The sequence below is a fragment of the Xiphophorus maculatus genome, chromosome 19, assembly GCF_002775205.1.
Source record: "Xiphophorus maculatus strain JP 163 A chromosome 19, X_maculatus-5.0-male, whole genome shotgun sequence".
Classification (NCBI taxonomy): Eukaryota; Metazoa; Chordata; class Actinopteri; order Cyprinodontiformes; family Poeciliidae; genus Xiphophorus; species Xiphophorus maculatus.
Window position 1 is genome coordinate 19,180,919 of NC_036461.1, and position 16,536 is coordinate 19,197,454.

At 37.4% G+C, this 16,536-nt stretch overlaps 1 protein-coding gene across 4 annotated transcripts in view; it reads left to right on the forward strand.

Annotated features, from left to right (window-relative positions):
• akap6 (A-kinase anchoring protein 6) overlaps positions 1 to 16,536 on the forward strand; it is a 168,003-nt gene that overhangs the window by 115,369 nt on the left and 36,098 nt on the right. For all 4 annotated transcript variants that reach the window (XM_023352219.1, XM_023352217.1, XM_023352220.1 and 1 more), the window contains 2 exons: positions 8,892 to 9,038; positions 14,320 to 14,580. In XM_023352219.1, coding sequence (XP_023207987.1) covers positions 8,892 to 9,038; positions 14,320 to 14,580 — 408 coding nt within the window. The remainder of the gene's footprint in view (positions 1 to 8,891; positions 9,039 to 14,319; positions 14,581 to 16,536) is intronic.

Consider the following 16,536-nt stretch of genomic DNA (forward strand, 5'->3'; position numbering starts at 1 on the left):
AGTCAAATTTCTGAATCAGTCAAAGAAAGGGTTTTTGTTTCTGCAATCACTAAGTTAACGCCTGCTTGTCCCTGTCATCATATTCTCCACTTGTTTATAATATATTGCAATATAGGATTTTGTTCTTCTCTTCAGTAATAAAGATGTTCAAACTTAGAGTCAAAATCACAACATAATGAACAAGTCAAGTTTGTTTGCATAGCACAGTTCAGCATTAAGTCAGTTCAAAGTGCTTTACTTGACAAGAACATAACAACTAATAAACAAACCAAAAAGGAACACAAAGAAACATTCTGTGTTCTGCCACAATACAGTGGCAGAACAAAGACAAGTAATGAAAGGAGCCTTGATATTGGAAATGTGCTTGTGTTGGGTGAATGCAGTCCTCATGAAGTTATCTGTAGTGTAGTATGTTTTGACTTCCAGCTGTTGGATTTTCTTCTGTCAAAGTTTGTAGGAGGAACTGCAATCTTTGCACTCTGCCATGCTGTCTGGGATAATAAATAAAACTGTGGTACAAGATTCAGATGGAGGTAAAAATGTCTGCAAATGTTAACGATATTTGGTAGACCCTTAGTCTCGAGATGGAGGATCTGCCTGGGTCACATAATACCCAAGGTGTTGTAAACGTTGTATATACAGTATATTGTTAATGGAATATTGACATAGTTGAGTTAGTTGTCTATTTCTGGACAGACAAGTTTGTTTTACTCTAAAAGCTTTGGACTGAGAGCCTGTCATTGTTCAGTAGTCAGTAAATGAGTGCTTAGAAATGTGCATGATCTGTGTAGCATCACTGTCCTCTAAACTTCTACAAAATCTCTTTGCTTTATATCTCTACTATTTTGTCCTATGTGTATGTTGCTAAGTATGAACTAACTCTTTGTGTGTGTGTGTGTGTGTGTGTGTGTGTGTGTGTGTGTGTGTGTGTGTGTGTGTGTGTGTGTGTGTGTGTGTGTGTGTGTGTGTGTGTGATGGCGTGCGTGTGCGTGTGTGGATTATATGTCCTGTGGGAGGCTGTTTCCTCTGCGTTTGTTCTGTCAGTCTTGATAAAGTCGGGGATATATCTGCTTTAGAACAAAGAGACACGACTCAGCAGCATCTCACTAGCTTCTCCCCTCCCTCGCTCCCTCTCCTCTCTCCAGCTCTGTATCTCGTCTCTCTTGAGACCCCCTCATCTTCCCAGGAACACTTTCTGAGTGAAACCTGACACTAACTCTCTCTCACACGCAGAAACAAGCTGAAATCTAACGTGGAACTAAAAGTAGTTTGACGTGGAGCACTGAGCCAAAGTCATACCAAGGTTGGCTCCAAGCCTGTTTGCAGAGATTTTGTGAGAAACAACAAGCACAGACTAAGATGATATGCAGTAATCTGATTTAAATAAATATTTCATACATTTTAATTTTTTTATTTTTTTTAATCTAATCAACTTTGTATGATTATAGTAGGGGGTGAGATTGGGGATTTCCTATGCTATTAATATTTTACATTTGCAAACAGTTTTATAAAGTAGCCACTAGTTGCTTTAGGTCGTGTTTATATTCAGTAAGCAGTCAGCCTTCTGATTATCAGCACTGCTGCTCCTGGTCCTTTAGGGACAATCTCTGGCATTAGGATGCATTCATAGTTGACATTCGTGTTCATTGTGACAATAATGTTGAATTAATCCAACAACAGCTTGGTTGGATTAATTAAAGGGGTTAAGACTTTTCTCAAAAACTCAGCTTTTATGACACAATGCTACACTTTTTTCTAGTTTTGCACTTTGGTTATAAATAAATAGTGTAAATAATTCACCTCTAGGGACAAGTCTTGTTTTTTCTGCTAAAACTATTCATTTGAGCGTGATAGAGGAGCAGGTGACACCATATGAAAGGAGAGCCTATGCAGAAAGCAAAAGTGTGAGGATTAGCTAATCTTCTGTGCTTTATTACAACATTAGCACAAGCGTTTTGTCCCGTTCATCCCAAGCTTTTTTGAGAATAGGTAACCTTACGACTGTAACAAAAGTAACAATCTCCTGCATGAGGTGTCTGTTGAACTAAATGTCCATCTCTGTTATTTTAGGGTCAGTTTTTCACACATGTAGGTTTGGATTTTGTTCTCCTTTAACAAACATCTTTGTTTGTGAGTCTGTCTTGATTTAGATATCAGACATCAGTGTATCCGGACAGAAAGCCAACAGTTAGGAGTTTAAGAAACAGGTCACTGGACACCATGTGTCACCAGAACCTTTTGGTAACATTAACAAGGTTCCCCTCATGTTTGACTATTTCTAAATAAATGCAACTTATGAAGAGAACAAAAAAATATGTTTTTGCATTTTTTGACTGATGCAACTCATACTGCAGAGCTATGTGTAGTCCAGAAAATACAGTAATAGAATAAAGGCTGCGCCAGAATTATAAATCTCTCAAATAAGTTGCATTTTCCTGAGCTTTCTCTTTCAGGAACAATCAGTGCTGTTTATTTTTTTTCTGACAGTTTTACATCTTCAGGTGAAGTCTGTTGTTTAGGTAATGTTTACTGGGTTGTTTTTCTGCCTTGTCTTTCTATTTATTTAACTGCATGAGTCATCTGTCTACAAAAAAACAGATGAGAGACGTTTTATATGACAGCTTTCTGGATATTTTCCATTTAATCTGAAAATATATAAACTAGTAAATGAATTTATGAAGTAAGGCAGAGATTGTTTCCTTTAAGCTTTAAATAATCCCTGTTGAATACTGCTCAGTTTTTACTCTCTCCCATCTTTTTTCTTTAAATTTGTGCGTTTATCTCAACAGACTTATAGAGACCTCAAACTGTTTGTTTTGTACAAATGCCCTGAGAGCCAACCACACAACCTCCAAACACACACGTGATTCGATGCAAGGCTGTATTTACTGGTCAGTCAAATGGCTCATTCATCGAGTTTCCATGGTGACAATTCAAACATGTTGCCAGGTCTTTTGTTGTTGCCTCATTTGCAATGCCAAAGTCTCACCCACTTTTTCCTCTGACAGAAAGCTTTTCTAAACTTTCAGAAACTAACACCAACACAGAAAGTAGAGTCAAAAGTTATGCAAAATGTATAATTACACTAGTTTATTCTCCTTTTATCAACAAGAGGTGAAAGTCAATGACATACAATAAAATAATGTAAGACTCTTAAGTTTTAGATACACAAATACCTTAAAAGCACAGTAAAATGAACTTCCAGCAGGTCTTAATGGAGGAGTCAACACTCATTGATGAACTGATAAATGGAAAATTCTGCATCTCTTGTGTTTGCTCAATATTCATCCATGAATGATCTAATGGACTGGTCCATTTTCAGATGGACTGCCTTCTATCATCCAAGTAGTGGTTATAACACCTGGGAATGTAGCGGCCTCTGTGGCTTGTAACATTTTATAGACTTTATAAGATTTATATACTGTTGTTTTAGAATTTGATAGAAATTTGTAGATGGTCCAGTTTAAGAACTTATTTTAAATGGAGGTGGTTTGAATGGAACAAACACATCATGGGCCTTTCTCTAAAGAGGCCCATCATGACCATTACAGCTGCTCTTCCCAAAATTGAAAGATGGTGAGTGTTCCACTTTCCTTGAGTGTAACTTGTTGGGATATGGTTTAACCATTTTAGTTAGCCTGGTGGAGATTTAATGCCGTAAGAATTTGCCATAAGTTGGGCACTGAAGTAAAGATCATCATAAGTTCATCATAGTGATTTAAGTAAGTGAGGTCCTCTGTACTTTTTGGTCCGTATAGTAAACAGTCAAGATGACAAAGATACTGACTCCCACCATAAAGAGTTTGAATTTCTCCAGTCAGTAGGAGAACTGACTGTGAAAATGATACATGTAGATATACAATATAACAAACAGACAAACATGTAAAGCAGCCACATGATGGTAATATTTGTATGAAGACCACTGTTATTTATTAATTCACAGCAACATTTTTATGTCGTCGTTCATGTGGCTTTTGTAAATGCCTGTTTATTTTAAGGACAAAATTAATTACAGGATCTTGTTACTCTGACAATTGTGTGAAGAAAACATGGGCCCAATTTTAAGTTGTATTTCCCAGTAACAACCAGTATTTTTAAATGGCTCTTTCTGCAATTTTTCAATCTATATTGATTATCACCATAATTCAGTCATAAATGTTCTTTCTTGCAGCTAATCAAGAGGAAAAAAGAACCAGTCACAGGCAAAACCTTTCAAATCTTCTGAACAAAAACATTCACAGAGGCCACAAGCATCAGACACGACCACATTTATTAACAGGAATAAAATCTATTCTGAAAAAAACATTCTAGAAAAAGAAAATATATCCCTCCCCTAACACTTCTGACAGTCGCTCTGCTATGCAGCCTCTAATTTCCCTCATTTGGTGGATGAATCTGAGAAGAGCAAGGGAAAAAAATCTAATGTTCAAATTACATTAGATGTTTTTCATGTATGACTGCCTTTTTGCTGACATTTCAGCTCTGTGCTCATTAATATGGAGACCAAATTAAAGTTATGATTGCTTGTTGATTTTCTTCCCTCTATACCCTCTCCTCCCCTGCTCCCATCCCTCTTTTCTTCCCTACTCCCTCTTTTTTATTCGCTTTTCTGCTTTGTAAGACATTTATCCCCTAAGTTTTTACATGCACTATAAAATATGTTTTGATAAAGTTTCTGTTCCATGCAGTTGAAAAACATAAGAATCAGCGCATATATTTCTTAGAATAACTAATTTAATAGCAAACATCCCGATCATCCTGGGGATTCAACGAATGGGCTACACATCACCTGACCTACAACTGTTGCAAATTTCACATCCATCCATCCGTCCGTCCATCTTCTTACACCCTTGTCGCTAGTGGGGGCAGGGGGGGTGTTAGTGTCTATCTACAGCGAACAAGGTGGGGTCACCCTGGACAGGTCGCCAGTCCATCGCAGATTTCACATAAAGCTAAAGCTAATTAGCAAAAAAAAAAAAAAGGAAAGTCAATCTAAGGAACCTACGGTGATCGACAGGTGAGAAAAGTCCCTCCCTTTTAGCAGAACCACAGTCACAACGACAATCTGCTACAGCTGTCTTGGAAAGGCAGAAAACCCAGTCAGTTATGACTTCTTTGGGAAGGAAAAACAAAGTACGGTTTTGGTAGTTGTTGCTTGGGCAGTGGCTAAACACAGAACTAACACGAGAACAAAATATAGAATCATCTATAGCAAGTGTACCCAAACTATTTGTACCACAAACCATCTTCAGCAAGTTGAAACTATTGAGGGAGGCTACTTATTGATTAAAAAAATGCAAAAATATGATATTTTTTTTCTTTTTATCTCCACACCAATAAATTAGACATGTAATTTTTCAGTGAAACAACACAGAAAAGAACAAATAATTGCAGATCCAAAATATAGTCTCAAACGTATATTCTAAGAAAAGAAAGCTGGACAGTTTCCTAATATTTTGGATAAAATGTTTTCTATTTTGTTTATATAGATATTTTTTTCTTCTCTGTCATTTTCAAAACAGACAATCTTCTTTGAAACATTTGCTGTATTTAGAGAAGGTTAATGAATGGCTGTGCCTATATCTGTTTTTTGGTAACGCAAAAAAACATGACTTATATTTCTGACTTTTCTTGATACTATTGATAAAATGAAATATGAAAAAAAAAAATCTTTTGAAAACACTTTTGGACTTTTTGATTGGGTTACTCGTCATATTTTTGGGATTTCTGCTCTTTTTCATGTGGCAGTATAAATCGCCAATTTTTTGATGACCGTAGTGAATTTTCTTCCTTTTGTTGAAAGCGTGATAGTCTCCTTTCATGATGTACCGTTTCTAGTGTCATGACAACCTGAGATGCTAACATGGCTAAGTGCTCTGGTTTCTTAGTTGAAGTTCAAGTTGTTAGCTTGTTTCTCTTTTCTCATACAGCAAACGTTTACATTCTTAAGCTCCGTTATTGCTCAGCTTGGAGGCCTTTCGTACCTTTGTTGTGTGCAAGCATATTTTCCGGGTGGGTTTTTCTGTGATGTTTGGCCTGAGCCTTCATGTTTCTTTTAGTGTTGACAAGTTTTCACATTTATTTGTTACATTTCTTCCTCTCCTCCTTTCTCTCTTCCTCAATCTGCTTTTTTGTCTTCCTCTTCCTCCTTTGCGTTTTTTGGTCTCCAGGCCAGTGCTTCTCAGTCCATCCTTGCATGAAGACTGACTGGGGGCATGAATACATCACAACTAGCCATCCATGCATCCCCCCCCCCCACCCACCCACCTCCTTCCACTCTCTTATTTTACCAAGATCCCTCTCTCAGCACTTATCTCAAACTTTGAATCTCATGCATTTTAATCAACACGTCTATCTTACGCGCTCCCCCTCTCCCTCTTTGACTTTGCATCAGTGGCGTCTTTCACACAAACAACAACAAAACAGCAACGCTCTTCTTCTTCTTCCCCACCAGCTCCATGTCCCCTTTTTAAATCAATATTTGCCATCAGCAGATAAATTGTATAATTTCCTCACTGTTAGAGGAATGTGACGCTGACATATTTACTTTCCACTTGTTTTCTTTTTTTGCCATTGATTCCCTGTTTTTGTGGCGTGGCTATTAGCTATCTGAAGGGGATGGATGGCCATGAAGTGAAGAGCAATAGCATCTCCATCAGAATAGTTGACATTGAAAAATGGCCACCACCTTTTTGATGACAGCGCAGCAAAAACACACCCCCCGATACACACACACACATGCAGGCAGAGCAGAGACGTTTAAATATTCAAACAGGCACAGGCGTTAATGATAAAGGACAAGGGAAAAGTAGAATCAAGTAGCTATTGATGCAGAAAATGAAAAGAGGGGAAAGAAAAAAGAGAGGCAGAAAATTAAGTAAAAAAAGATGGAGCTATTGCAGGATTTACGAGAGGGGGCTGATGGAAACACATGGAAAAATGCTGATGAATTAGGCAAACACAAGTGAACAGGACAGACAGTTTTACAGTAAAGTTACTAAAGATAGAACATTTACTTTTGTGGGTTAAACAAGAATAATAAGAAAAATGTGATGTGAAAACATAAAATTTCAAGTTAGGAAAAATATGTCATTGCTTTAAACAAAATAGCAAAGAAATACAGAAAAATATAAGAAAATTGAAGAAAGATACCCAGAATGTCTAGTCTAATACAGCACACTGCAAATATGAAGCAAACAAACGGAAAACCAGATTTTCAAGAAAATTGATCTATAACAAATATATGCAGCTGAAGCCAGATACTTACATACACTGTGTGAAAAAGAAAACCTTTTTCTCACTGACATTAGAATCAGACAAGAGTACAAAAAAACCCCTTTAGAATAACATTTTAAAAAATAACAAATCCTACCAGTGTGGTTGATAGATTAACACTGCTACCTTTGTGAAATTTGTTGTGTTTATGTATTTTGTTTTTACCCTGTATCTTGGTGGGTCTGTTAATAGGAGGGGTAGTGGACTATAAAAGGCTGCTGCTGAGACCTGAGGCCGCTGTGGAGCAGAGTAACCAACATCAGTGTTGGTGAATAAACACCCAGTGGGTCTGCACCTTTCCTCTGCCTCAAGTCTCATACTTGATCCAGTCGTTGAAGGACATTCTAACAGGCAGAGCTTTGTCATTAATTTACCACACTGTGATCCAAAATGGCCGACTTCCTGTTGAGTTTGCACCATGGCTCCAAGAAAATTTTACATTGGTCCTACAAGTTACACATGCACCAAATTACATGGGGTTGATTTTATAAATATTTCCAGGGGGCGCTGTGGAGGAATTAGGCCAGGTTGGCCAAATGTTGGAGTGCATTCCATTTGGAGTGTGAAATAGAATCGATCACAGTAGTTTGGTGCAGCTTGGCTGAACTATGTGGACTTTAGAGCCCAATGTTTGGCATCAGTGTGACATTTGTCTTCATCACACCCACATCCTCCACTAAAACTGCTCAGTGTTGGAAACCAAGTTACACCAATACCTCTTCCATGTTGATTAGATCACGAGGGTCAGCTAGGAACTGTTCAAAGTAAAACTTTACAATTCCTGTTCTAAGGGGCTGTGGCTTCAGTGATGTCATGATTTGATCATTGAATATTGTCATATGGCCTCTGTGGACTTCTACATCTCTAACCTGACTGTGGTTGAGTTGAGCAGAAAGGGAGGAAATCTGAAACACGTCTAAAAACAAGATGACCAGAAAAGGAAACTTTCCCTGGTTATCTTACTAACAGGATGTATATAGAATGGTGACAGTTTATAAATTCATAAACTGTCATGATTTTAGATGCTAGTCACAATGTATGTGAAATAAATTGCAGTTCTGTTTGATTTTAAACTGGCTCTTATGTAAAAATGCTATAAGTTGTCAATTACAAAGGAAGGAAAAGGCAACAGTGTAACTGTTTCTTTAAGCTTACTGGAAGAGGGATTTCAGAGACTGAAAGTTTGCTATTTTCTTCCATCTGACTTGGTACAAAAGCACAAACCAGAATAAATGGAAGTGAGCTATTCGACAAGACTTTGTGATGCAAAGCCATGTCTATTCAAGAAAAGAAACAGCTCCATAAACACTCAGCATTTTGTCATCAAATAATGTTTTTACATCTAGATGACTGCAGCAGTTTTTACCATAATGTGGTCTATGCATGTAAAGTGAAATCTGCTGCCAGTCCCTTGAACATGTCACCGTAAAATCATCAAATGACAATAAAACAAAACAGTGAATAATAAAAAATAAATGTGTACAAAATATATACATTTTTAATAAACCCAGTGAGGCTGTTAATATCCAGAATTGAATGTGAAAGACATTAATAGCAAAAGCAACATGTAATGTTTCTCTGTGTGCTCTGTGTTTTGCATGTTTTTTCCTCTCCAGAGCAGCCTGGCTGAGCTGCTGATGATGAAGAGCCGGAAGACGAGTCTGCTCAGGCAAGCTGCCAGTCTGAAGAGGATTGGGACTGAACTACCGAGCAACTTACACATCAAAATACACAACCTCACACACACATGGCAGCAACTAGAGGTAATACCCACAAAAGGACAAACACATTGATATTAGTGGGAAGATATAAAATATCTAACAACTTTGTACAGTGGTGAGCTTACCAGGCTATAATGGAGAAAGCATGTTTCTGTTTTCCAGCGCTCCAGTTGGTCCAACAGAAAATCAGCTGCTGATTTTCCTGAACATAGCGTTGCACATTCTTTGCTGCCATGCTTATTTGTTGTTTCTTTGTTCAGCTGACCGGCCTCCTTATCCAGCTGTTCACTGGCCTGTGAGTGATGTCAGCTAAAGTATTTTAGCTGACGGTGTATTTTATATCTGTGACAGGGAATGCTTCAACAGGAAATGCAACATAAGTTATGCTTGCCACACAAACAGGGAGAAACAATGGAGTATGAAACACCATATGTGTGTGTGTGTCTGTGTGTGGGGGTGTGTTTGCATGTGTGTCATTATTTTTCATGCATAGTCAAACACAAAGATAATTGTCTCATGCACACATTCAAAGTTTTTGGGAGTATGTGTGTACATTAACATATGTATCAAATTCTCTGAGACCGATTTCATTTTAGAAATTAAACAGCAGCAGCAGCAGACGAGTCTCCCTCTCTCTCTGTCTCATCCTTTCCTTTCTGCTGTGTGTGTTTCCGCAACAATAACCAGGCTGTGATTAAACTTCTATTACTGTTGAGGAAACAGTTGGAGTCATTCAGACTCCGATATACAGTATTTGTCAATTTGTCACCAATATGCAAAAAGACCCTGGTTGGTGATACAAAAATGTTAATTATTTTTTCTCTAACTTTGAGAGATATAGGACTTTTTGTATATCATTTACGGTGCATTTATTTAACAGCAATTTAAAATAATAACCGGAATAAAAAGGAAACTTGAATTTAGTGATTCTTAAAACAGAGCTTTTTGTTTTTTGTGCAGATGGAGTCTTGAGTTCATTTAACATTTGAGAACAGAAAGCTAGAACGCATCGTACCATAGAGCGACAAAATATTTCTAGTTGATCCAATATTTATTATAAGTCCTGAAATGTGGTCTGTGATTGCACATGGACAAAACATCACCTTAGGGCTAAACCTTTTGTCAAGCCCAACAATGGAGCTCACTTTTACAATCATCACAAAACATATGTAACTTAGCATTACACTGAGGTTTGGATTCAAGATCATGTCTTGTAGGGAGATGTTCACTTCTGTTTTACCTGTAATCTGTTGATTTTAAAGGAGCAGTATTATGTAAAATTAACTACTTTGAGCTTTAAATTGTGTTAGAATGTTATTCTCTCATCAACAAAATACCTGGAGTGTTGCCTTGATTCATGCTTGAGAAATCATTGAAATCCCATGACAACCATTCAGGGAGTGGTGTAACTGAGTGCTGCCTTTTTGACGAAGCTTCCCCTAGAAGCTGCAGTTTACAAGCCGAGTTTTCTCAAAACAGACCACCTATCCCCCATGACACTGCCACTTAGCTCCTCCATACTAACAGCAGCAGCAATTAGCAAACAACTGGTGGAACCGTGAGTTAGCTGAGCTCATCATACAAATGACTTCTCAGTGAAACATTGTTAAAGGCTTGAAAAACAACTGTTATCATGACTCGCTGAAGGAGTGTTGGAAAGAGCAGGAACTTCTTAAAGAAACAACAGGCCCAATTCCAAAGCATTACATTGCAGAGTAAAATTTCTTTTAAAGTGGACATGTCATTCTTTTAAATCTTGCCTTTTAACATGTAAATCACTCACGTTATGGTCTATATAAAGTAGAACCGCAATGCTTTGGTGTGAATTCCTGGTTATTGCAGCTCCAGAGACCCTTCTTTACCTCTGCTCTGAGGTTCTTTTTAGAGCAACTCGTTTTGCCGCTGTCTTTTTAAATGTGAGACATTTCACGCCTCATCCCCCTCCAGGTAGCAAAACGTTCCACTCCAGCCCAGTCGGCCATTTTTGTTGTTTAATAGAAGTGATACGATTATCTGCCGAAAGATAAACGTTTTATTCCCAAGTTTATTAAAGATGTCAGCAGCAGAAGACTTGTCCATCCAACCTTCCGTGTTGGAGCCAGAGTCTGACCAAGAGGAGGAGAATGAAAACGACGAGCCAGAAGAACCACACATTCTAAAGCAAGATTGTCAAACCCCAATCCTCAAGGACAGTTTTTAGATGTGCTACAGGTACAAAGCACTGGAATGAAATGGCTTAATCACCTCCTTCTCGCGTAGATCAGTTCTCCAGAGCCTTGCTAATGACATAATTATTCTATTCAGGTGTGGTGCAGCAGAGGCACATCTAAAAGTTGTAGGGCAGTGGCCCTCTGGGACTGGAGTTTTACACCTGTATTCTAAAGAATGCATCACCATGGTGTTATTACTGTATTTACACCCTCACCATCCACACCAACTACCTACAATATGGAGCATATTGTCCATATATGTCAGCTACCTAATAAAATATTAGTGCTACCACAATATGAATAAAGTAAACAAAGCCTCGACATACTTAAGGAGTTAGCTAATAGGAGGGGTACAAACACATGATACAAACAATGTATTTGTATCATGTGTTCCCCAGAAACGACGAAAACAAAACCAGATAATTAAGTCCAAAACATGCAGTAACAGTTATATCCTCAAAAGCTATCACACGAGGGGGAAGGTGTAATGATTGACAGCGCTAAGACCCTCATTCTAGCTCTGATTGGCTGTTTCTGACCAATCAGTGGATTTCTGCAGATGGCAATATTATCACAGTGAGAAGGCAGGGGAGCTCGATGTTTTTCATATTGTCATGCTATAACATATTGACAGTTTTGAAATATATGTAAAGAACATATTTTTATAAAAGTTATACTGCAGCTTTAACTTTTGTTGGATGGTGCTTCTCCTATTGTTTCTTGCTTTTATTTTTGATTATCTTGTATCATACAGTACCATATGAGGGGACTCTCTTATTCATCCTGTTTCCCTTTGAATCCCATCTTACACCAATGAATCTTCTATGAACACTTTTCTGGCTTTTTCTTTACTTTTTCTAGTAGTTTTCCTTGATTTATTTTTACTTTTTGATTGTCACTTTATTGTCTTTTAATCAGTATTCTGAGATGTGAAGATCTTTTGCTTATTTAGTCTTTTTTGCAGACATGCTCTTGTTTGGTCACTTTCTTGCCATCATCTCAACATGATGTCCCAGTTCCACATTAACTGGCCTATCAATGCTTGTGCTGGCATCTGCTGCATTGATGCAAATTGGGAATTAACTGAAATTGATGTCCTGTGTCTCTCCTCTGAACTATTGTGGCCTTATGAAGAATTTATGAGCAAGTGTCAGATTGAATGTGCAGATGCAGACGCAGCTAAAATATTGAGGAAAATTAAGCAGTTGTGATTTAGTTTTCATTTTTTCTCTTGTTAATTTTGGCACACACAGTTCTTATGCATGCGTGGGCTTTTTTCTTTGTTCGACTCAGTGAACAGTTTGATGCAAACTTTGATACAATGTTTTTCTTATAATGTGCAGGCAAAGGACAAGATGCATGGCTCTTAAAACGTTTTAGAAAAAGCGTTGCCATCCATGTATACTGAACTTCCCAGAGTCAATACTTATATGTTTTGATTCAAATCCTGCTGTAAATACTTAGCCCTATATCTCTACCAGCTTTGCATATGTAAAATCTAATTTATTTTGCTTAACATTTGGTGCTCAGTGGATATGTCTTTGAAAATCACTGTTCAAGGCTTTTTACAAATTCTCATTTAGTGTGAGGTGATTGCATTTTATATTTGTTGCATTTTTGCAAGGATTCCCCTTTAGTTAACCCAATCCATCTATCCAACAAGTTTGAGAAGCTTTCATACCATAGGGATGGTATCTTTTTAGTTAGTATTGTGTCAAAATAACATTTTGTATTTTGTGTGAACTTCACATCTCTGTTGTAAGTGAAGCTGAAATAAACTCCAAAGTAATTAAAATATTTGGTGTTAGGACTTTAAAGTAAATGAATGTGATGAGAAGTAACCAAGTATGAGGGCTTTAAACAAGCAATACATTATCACACACAAATTTTAGTGTTAACATTCAAGTTCCTACCACATGATTGGTGTAAAGCAAATTTGCTTCACCTAATACATGTTCAGTTCACAAAATTTTATCCCAGACTACAGATTCAAGTTACACATTTTTGAGAATTCTCTCAAAAATATCTGGCTAATTCTAGCCATATTCACCCTCTGTTATCTTCAGTTCATCATAACAATATGACAAAGGATCTCATTTGACTCCAATGATAGCAAATCTCCTGAAACCTTGTTGTTTTGTCCTCTAAAACATAAAGAGGACTATAGTTTATAATATTTTATATGAGATAAAGGTTGGGGTTAGGGTTAGGTAATAACAAGTGCTAGTGGCCGAGCAGCTTTCAAGTTTCAAGGTAGGACAATCAGTGATAGTGGCCTTTTGACATCAGAGTCAAAAGGCCACCAATCAGTAGGAACCTTTACTTCTTGCAAACTTTCATCATGTGAAATAAAATTCACATGATGACCTATTCAGGTCCATCTCTGTCTTACTTCAGGAATAACTTTCTTTGCACATTTGTACCTGGTCAACCTGCACCGTCATTTAACCAGACCTGGCACCTGCTGCGTTGCCAGGTCTCTTCCTCTAGGACACAGGTGTTAAACTCCAGTCCTCAAGGACCGGTGTCCTGCAGCTTTTAGATGTGCCACAGGTACAAAACACTGGATTGAAATGGCTTAATTACCTCCTCCTTGTGTAGATAGGTTCTCCAGAGCCTGGCTAACGACCTAATTATTCTAACCTGTTTCTTTATTTGAAATTATTTTGGATATAGACCAGATCCAACTAATATTGTTTCACTATGAGGAGAAAAGGATCACAATTTAATTTCATCATTACTATATAAAAAAAAAATAATAATAATAGTGAAGTGTATCCCAAAATGACTGCTGTTTTTAAAGTGAGGACTGTATATTTAATCAGTATTTGAGGTACAGTACAGCATCATAAAAAACACAGAGAATATAATAAAAGAATGATAATATAGATTTATTCATTTTGTTTACCAAGATTTTTACTAATCTAAACAGAAATATTCTGAGTATAACTTCCTCTTTAACTGCAACGCTGGTATTAACTGTATTATCTATAATGTGCTGATTAGTCTGTCGTTCAGCCATATGTTTAACCAGAAATATATTATTTTATTGATGTATACATTTAGGTCTTCTTAATGATCCATCCTTTTTTTTCTCTTCCGTTATTTTTCAGAAAATTCTCTCAGAGCATTCAGTACCATGTTCTTCTGAGCAAAAGCTGTCATCAAATGCGAATACTCTGCTGGTCTCTGGTCAGGATGTGGCTGCTGAAAGTCCTCGCTCAGCTTTGTCCCCAATGACTAATTCACTGCTGGAGCAGCTGGAGGCTCGAATCAAGGAGCTTAAGGCATGGCTTCGAGACACAGAGCTGCTCATCTTCAACTCCTGCCTCAGACAGGAGACTTGTGCCTCCGAGCAGCTTTCCAGTTTCAAGGTAGGACTAACAGTTATAGTGGGAATTTTATTCTGATACCAGCCATATGTCTCAATTTAACCCCAAATCAAAAGAACACATGGACGAGTGAGTTTGGTGTTGAAGAATGGGATTAGTAGAAGATCATCAGCATAAATTAGCAGAGTGGTGAGCCAGGCTTTCTCACTCAACATCAGTGTCTGACCTCACACATGCATTTCTGGAAGAACGGTAAAAAGAAAAATCCCATAATCTCAGCCTTGAACCTTGTGGAGAACGACCTCAGAGTGGTTCTGCTGCAAAAGTAGGCTCATATATTAATCCTGATGGATTAAGAAGGGAATGTCACTCAAGTTCATAGTTGTGTGTGGCAGTAGAAGAAAGAATATTTTTGGCTACATGGAGCATATGTTTGACTAGATCATCTAGTTTATTTTTGTTTTAAGAGGCACTTAACTTTTACATGTTAAGCTTTCCGTTGACAGAAGTGATTGCAATATTACATCTTGTAACAAAGACAAAAAACAACTTATTGTGTGCTTGCATGTCTATGTGCTGCTGCTATGTTTAGTAATGCATCATCTTAATGAGGCCAACCAAAAGCATGGCTGTTTTGAAGCCATGGATGTATAGAGGAAACAGCAGTTAGCCTTAAAAGCAACGGGACGTTAACAGGATATTAATCAGCCCACATCACACAGCAAAAAGCTAGCTGCGCTAATTAGCCTAGCCCCGCAGTGTGACTGACAACCATGAACACACATATACACACGCGCTCACACAACGTGCACCCGCTGAACTAGAAAAGCAAATACACAAAGCTAAATGAATGCATGTATTTCTACTCACATGCTGAGAACTCAATGTACACTTTCAATCCACTCTGAGACAATGAACAGAAATATGCTAATGAATGACATCCAACTTACACTGACTCATAAGATAAATATGCAAAATTAGGAGGATGACCTTAATAACACAGATATAATCACATCTTCACTGCAGACACAAACCTGCTGATGAATTCAGTTGCTTCAAGTTACATCCAATACAGCACAATGCAAACGCTTTGAGAGAGGAAACTTTTTGCCATGCTATTTTAGTTTTCAAAAATGTATATGATTGATTCTCCATCCAATGATGGTCACAAATGTTCTCAGAAAACAAAAATATATTTTGTCGGTTTTACTTCTCCATCTTGTGTAACCAAATATAATGCATTTATCCTAAGCATTTTAAAGATAACATTTTCACATGATTTAGGTGACAAAACCTTTTGTTTTTAGTGTTCAAAGTTTTACATGACAACATCATAAGCTTCAGAATTTAATGTGTGATGTTAGATATGCATTGTGAGGACAGTCCATGACATTACTTACAAGTGCTGAGAATTAGGGATGCTCCGATCAGATTTTTTGCTGCCGATTCCGATACCGATCATGAGGCCGATCTCTGCTGATCACCTGGACTGGCTGTTAATTTTTCACGTTAAGCATAAATGATACTATGTGATCTTCCAAAATGGAAAAATGATCTGGTAATAAATTCACCTAATTTAGACATAAAACATGCAAAATACTTGCAGGCACAATACAGCAGCTGTTCAGTCAAAAGGACAACCGAAAAACCTGCGATCAGTAAAATAATACTTAATAGTAAGGCTCTCAACAGCCTAATTTATACATAAATCAAATAAATCTCATAACACTTCTTTTTTACTTAACATTATTTGACTATATCAAATAATGTCAACTATAAAAGGAAAAATTCATTCAATGTTAAACACAGGTTGCATCAAAATAAACAGTCCTGAGTTACTAAATCAACATTTCCTGAGAACACGGCTGTTTTGTTCTGGTTCTGATTGGTTGGTTCTGACAGAGCTGAGAAATTCTGCAGAACACAGGAGGAGGCAGAAGAGATTGATTATTTGTTCAGAGATTATCCATCTCATGTTAGGACATAGCGAAAGTTTTA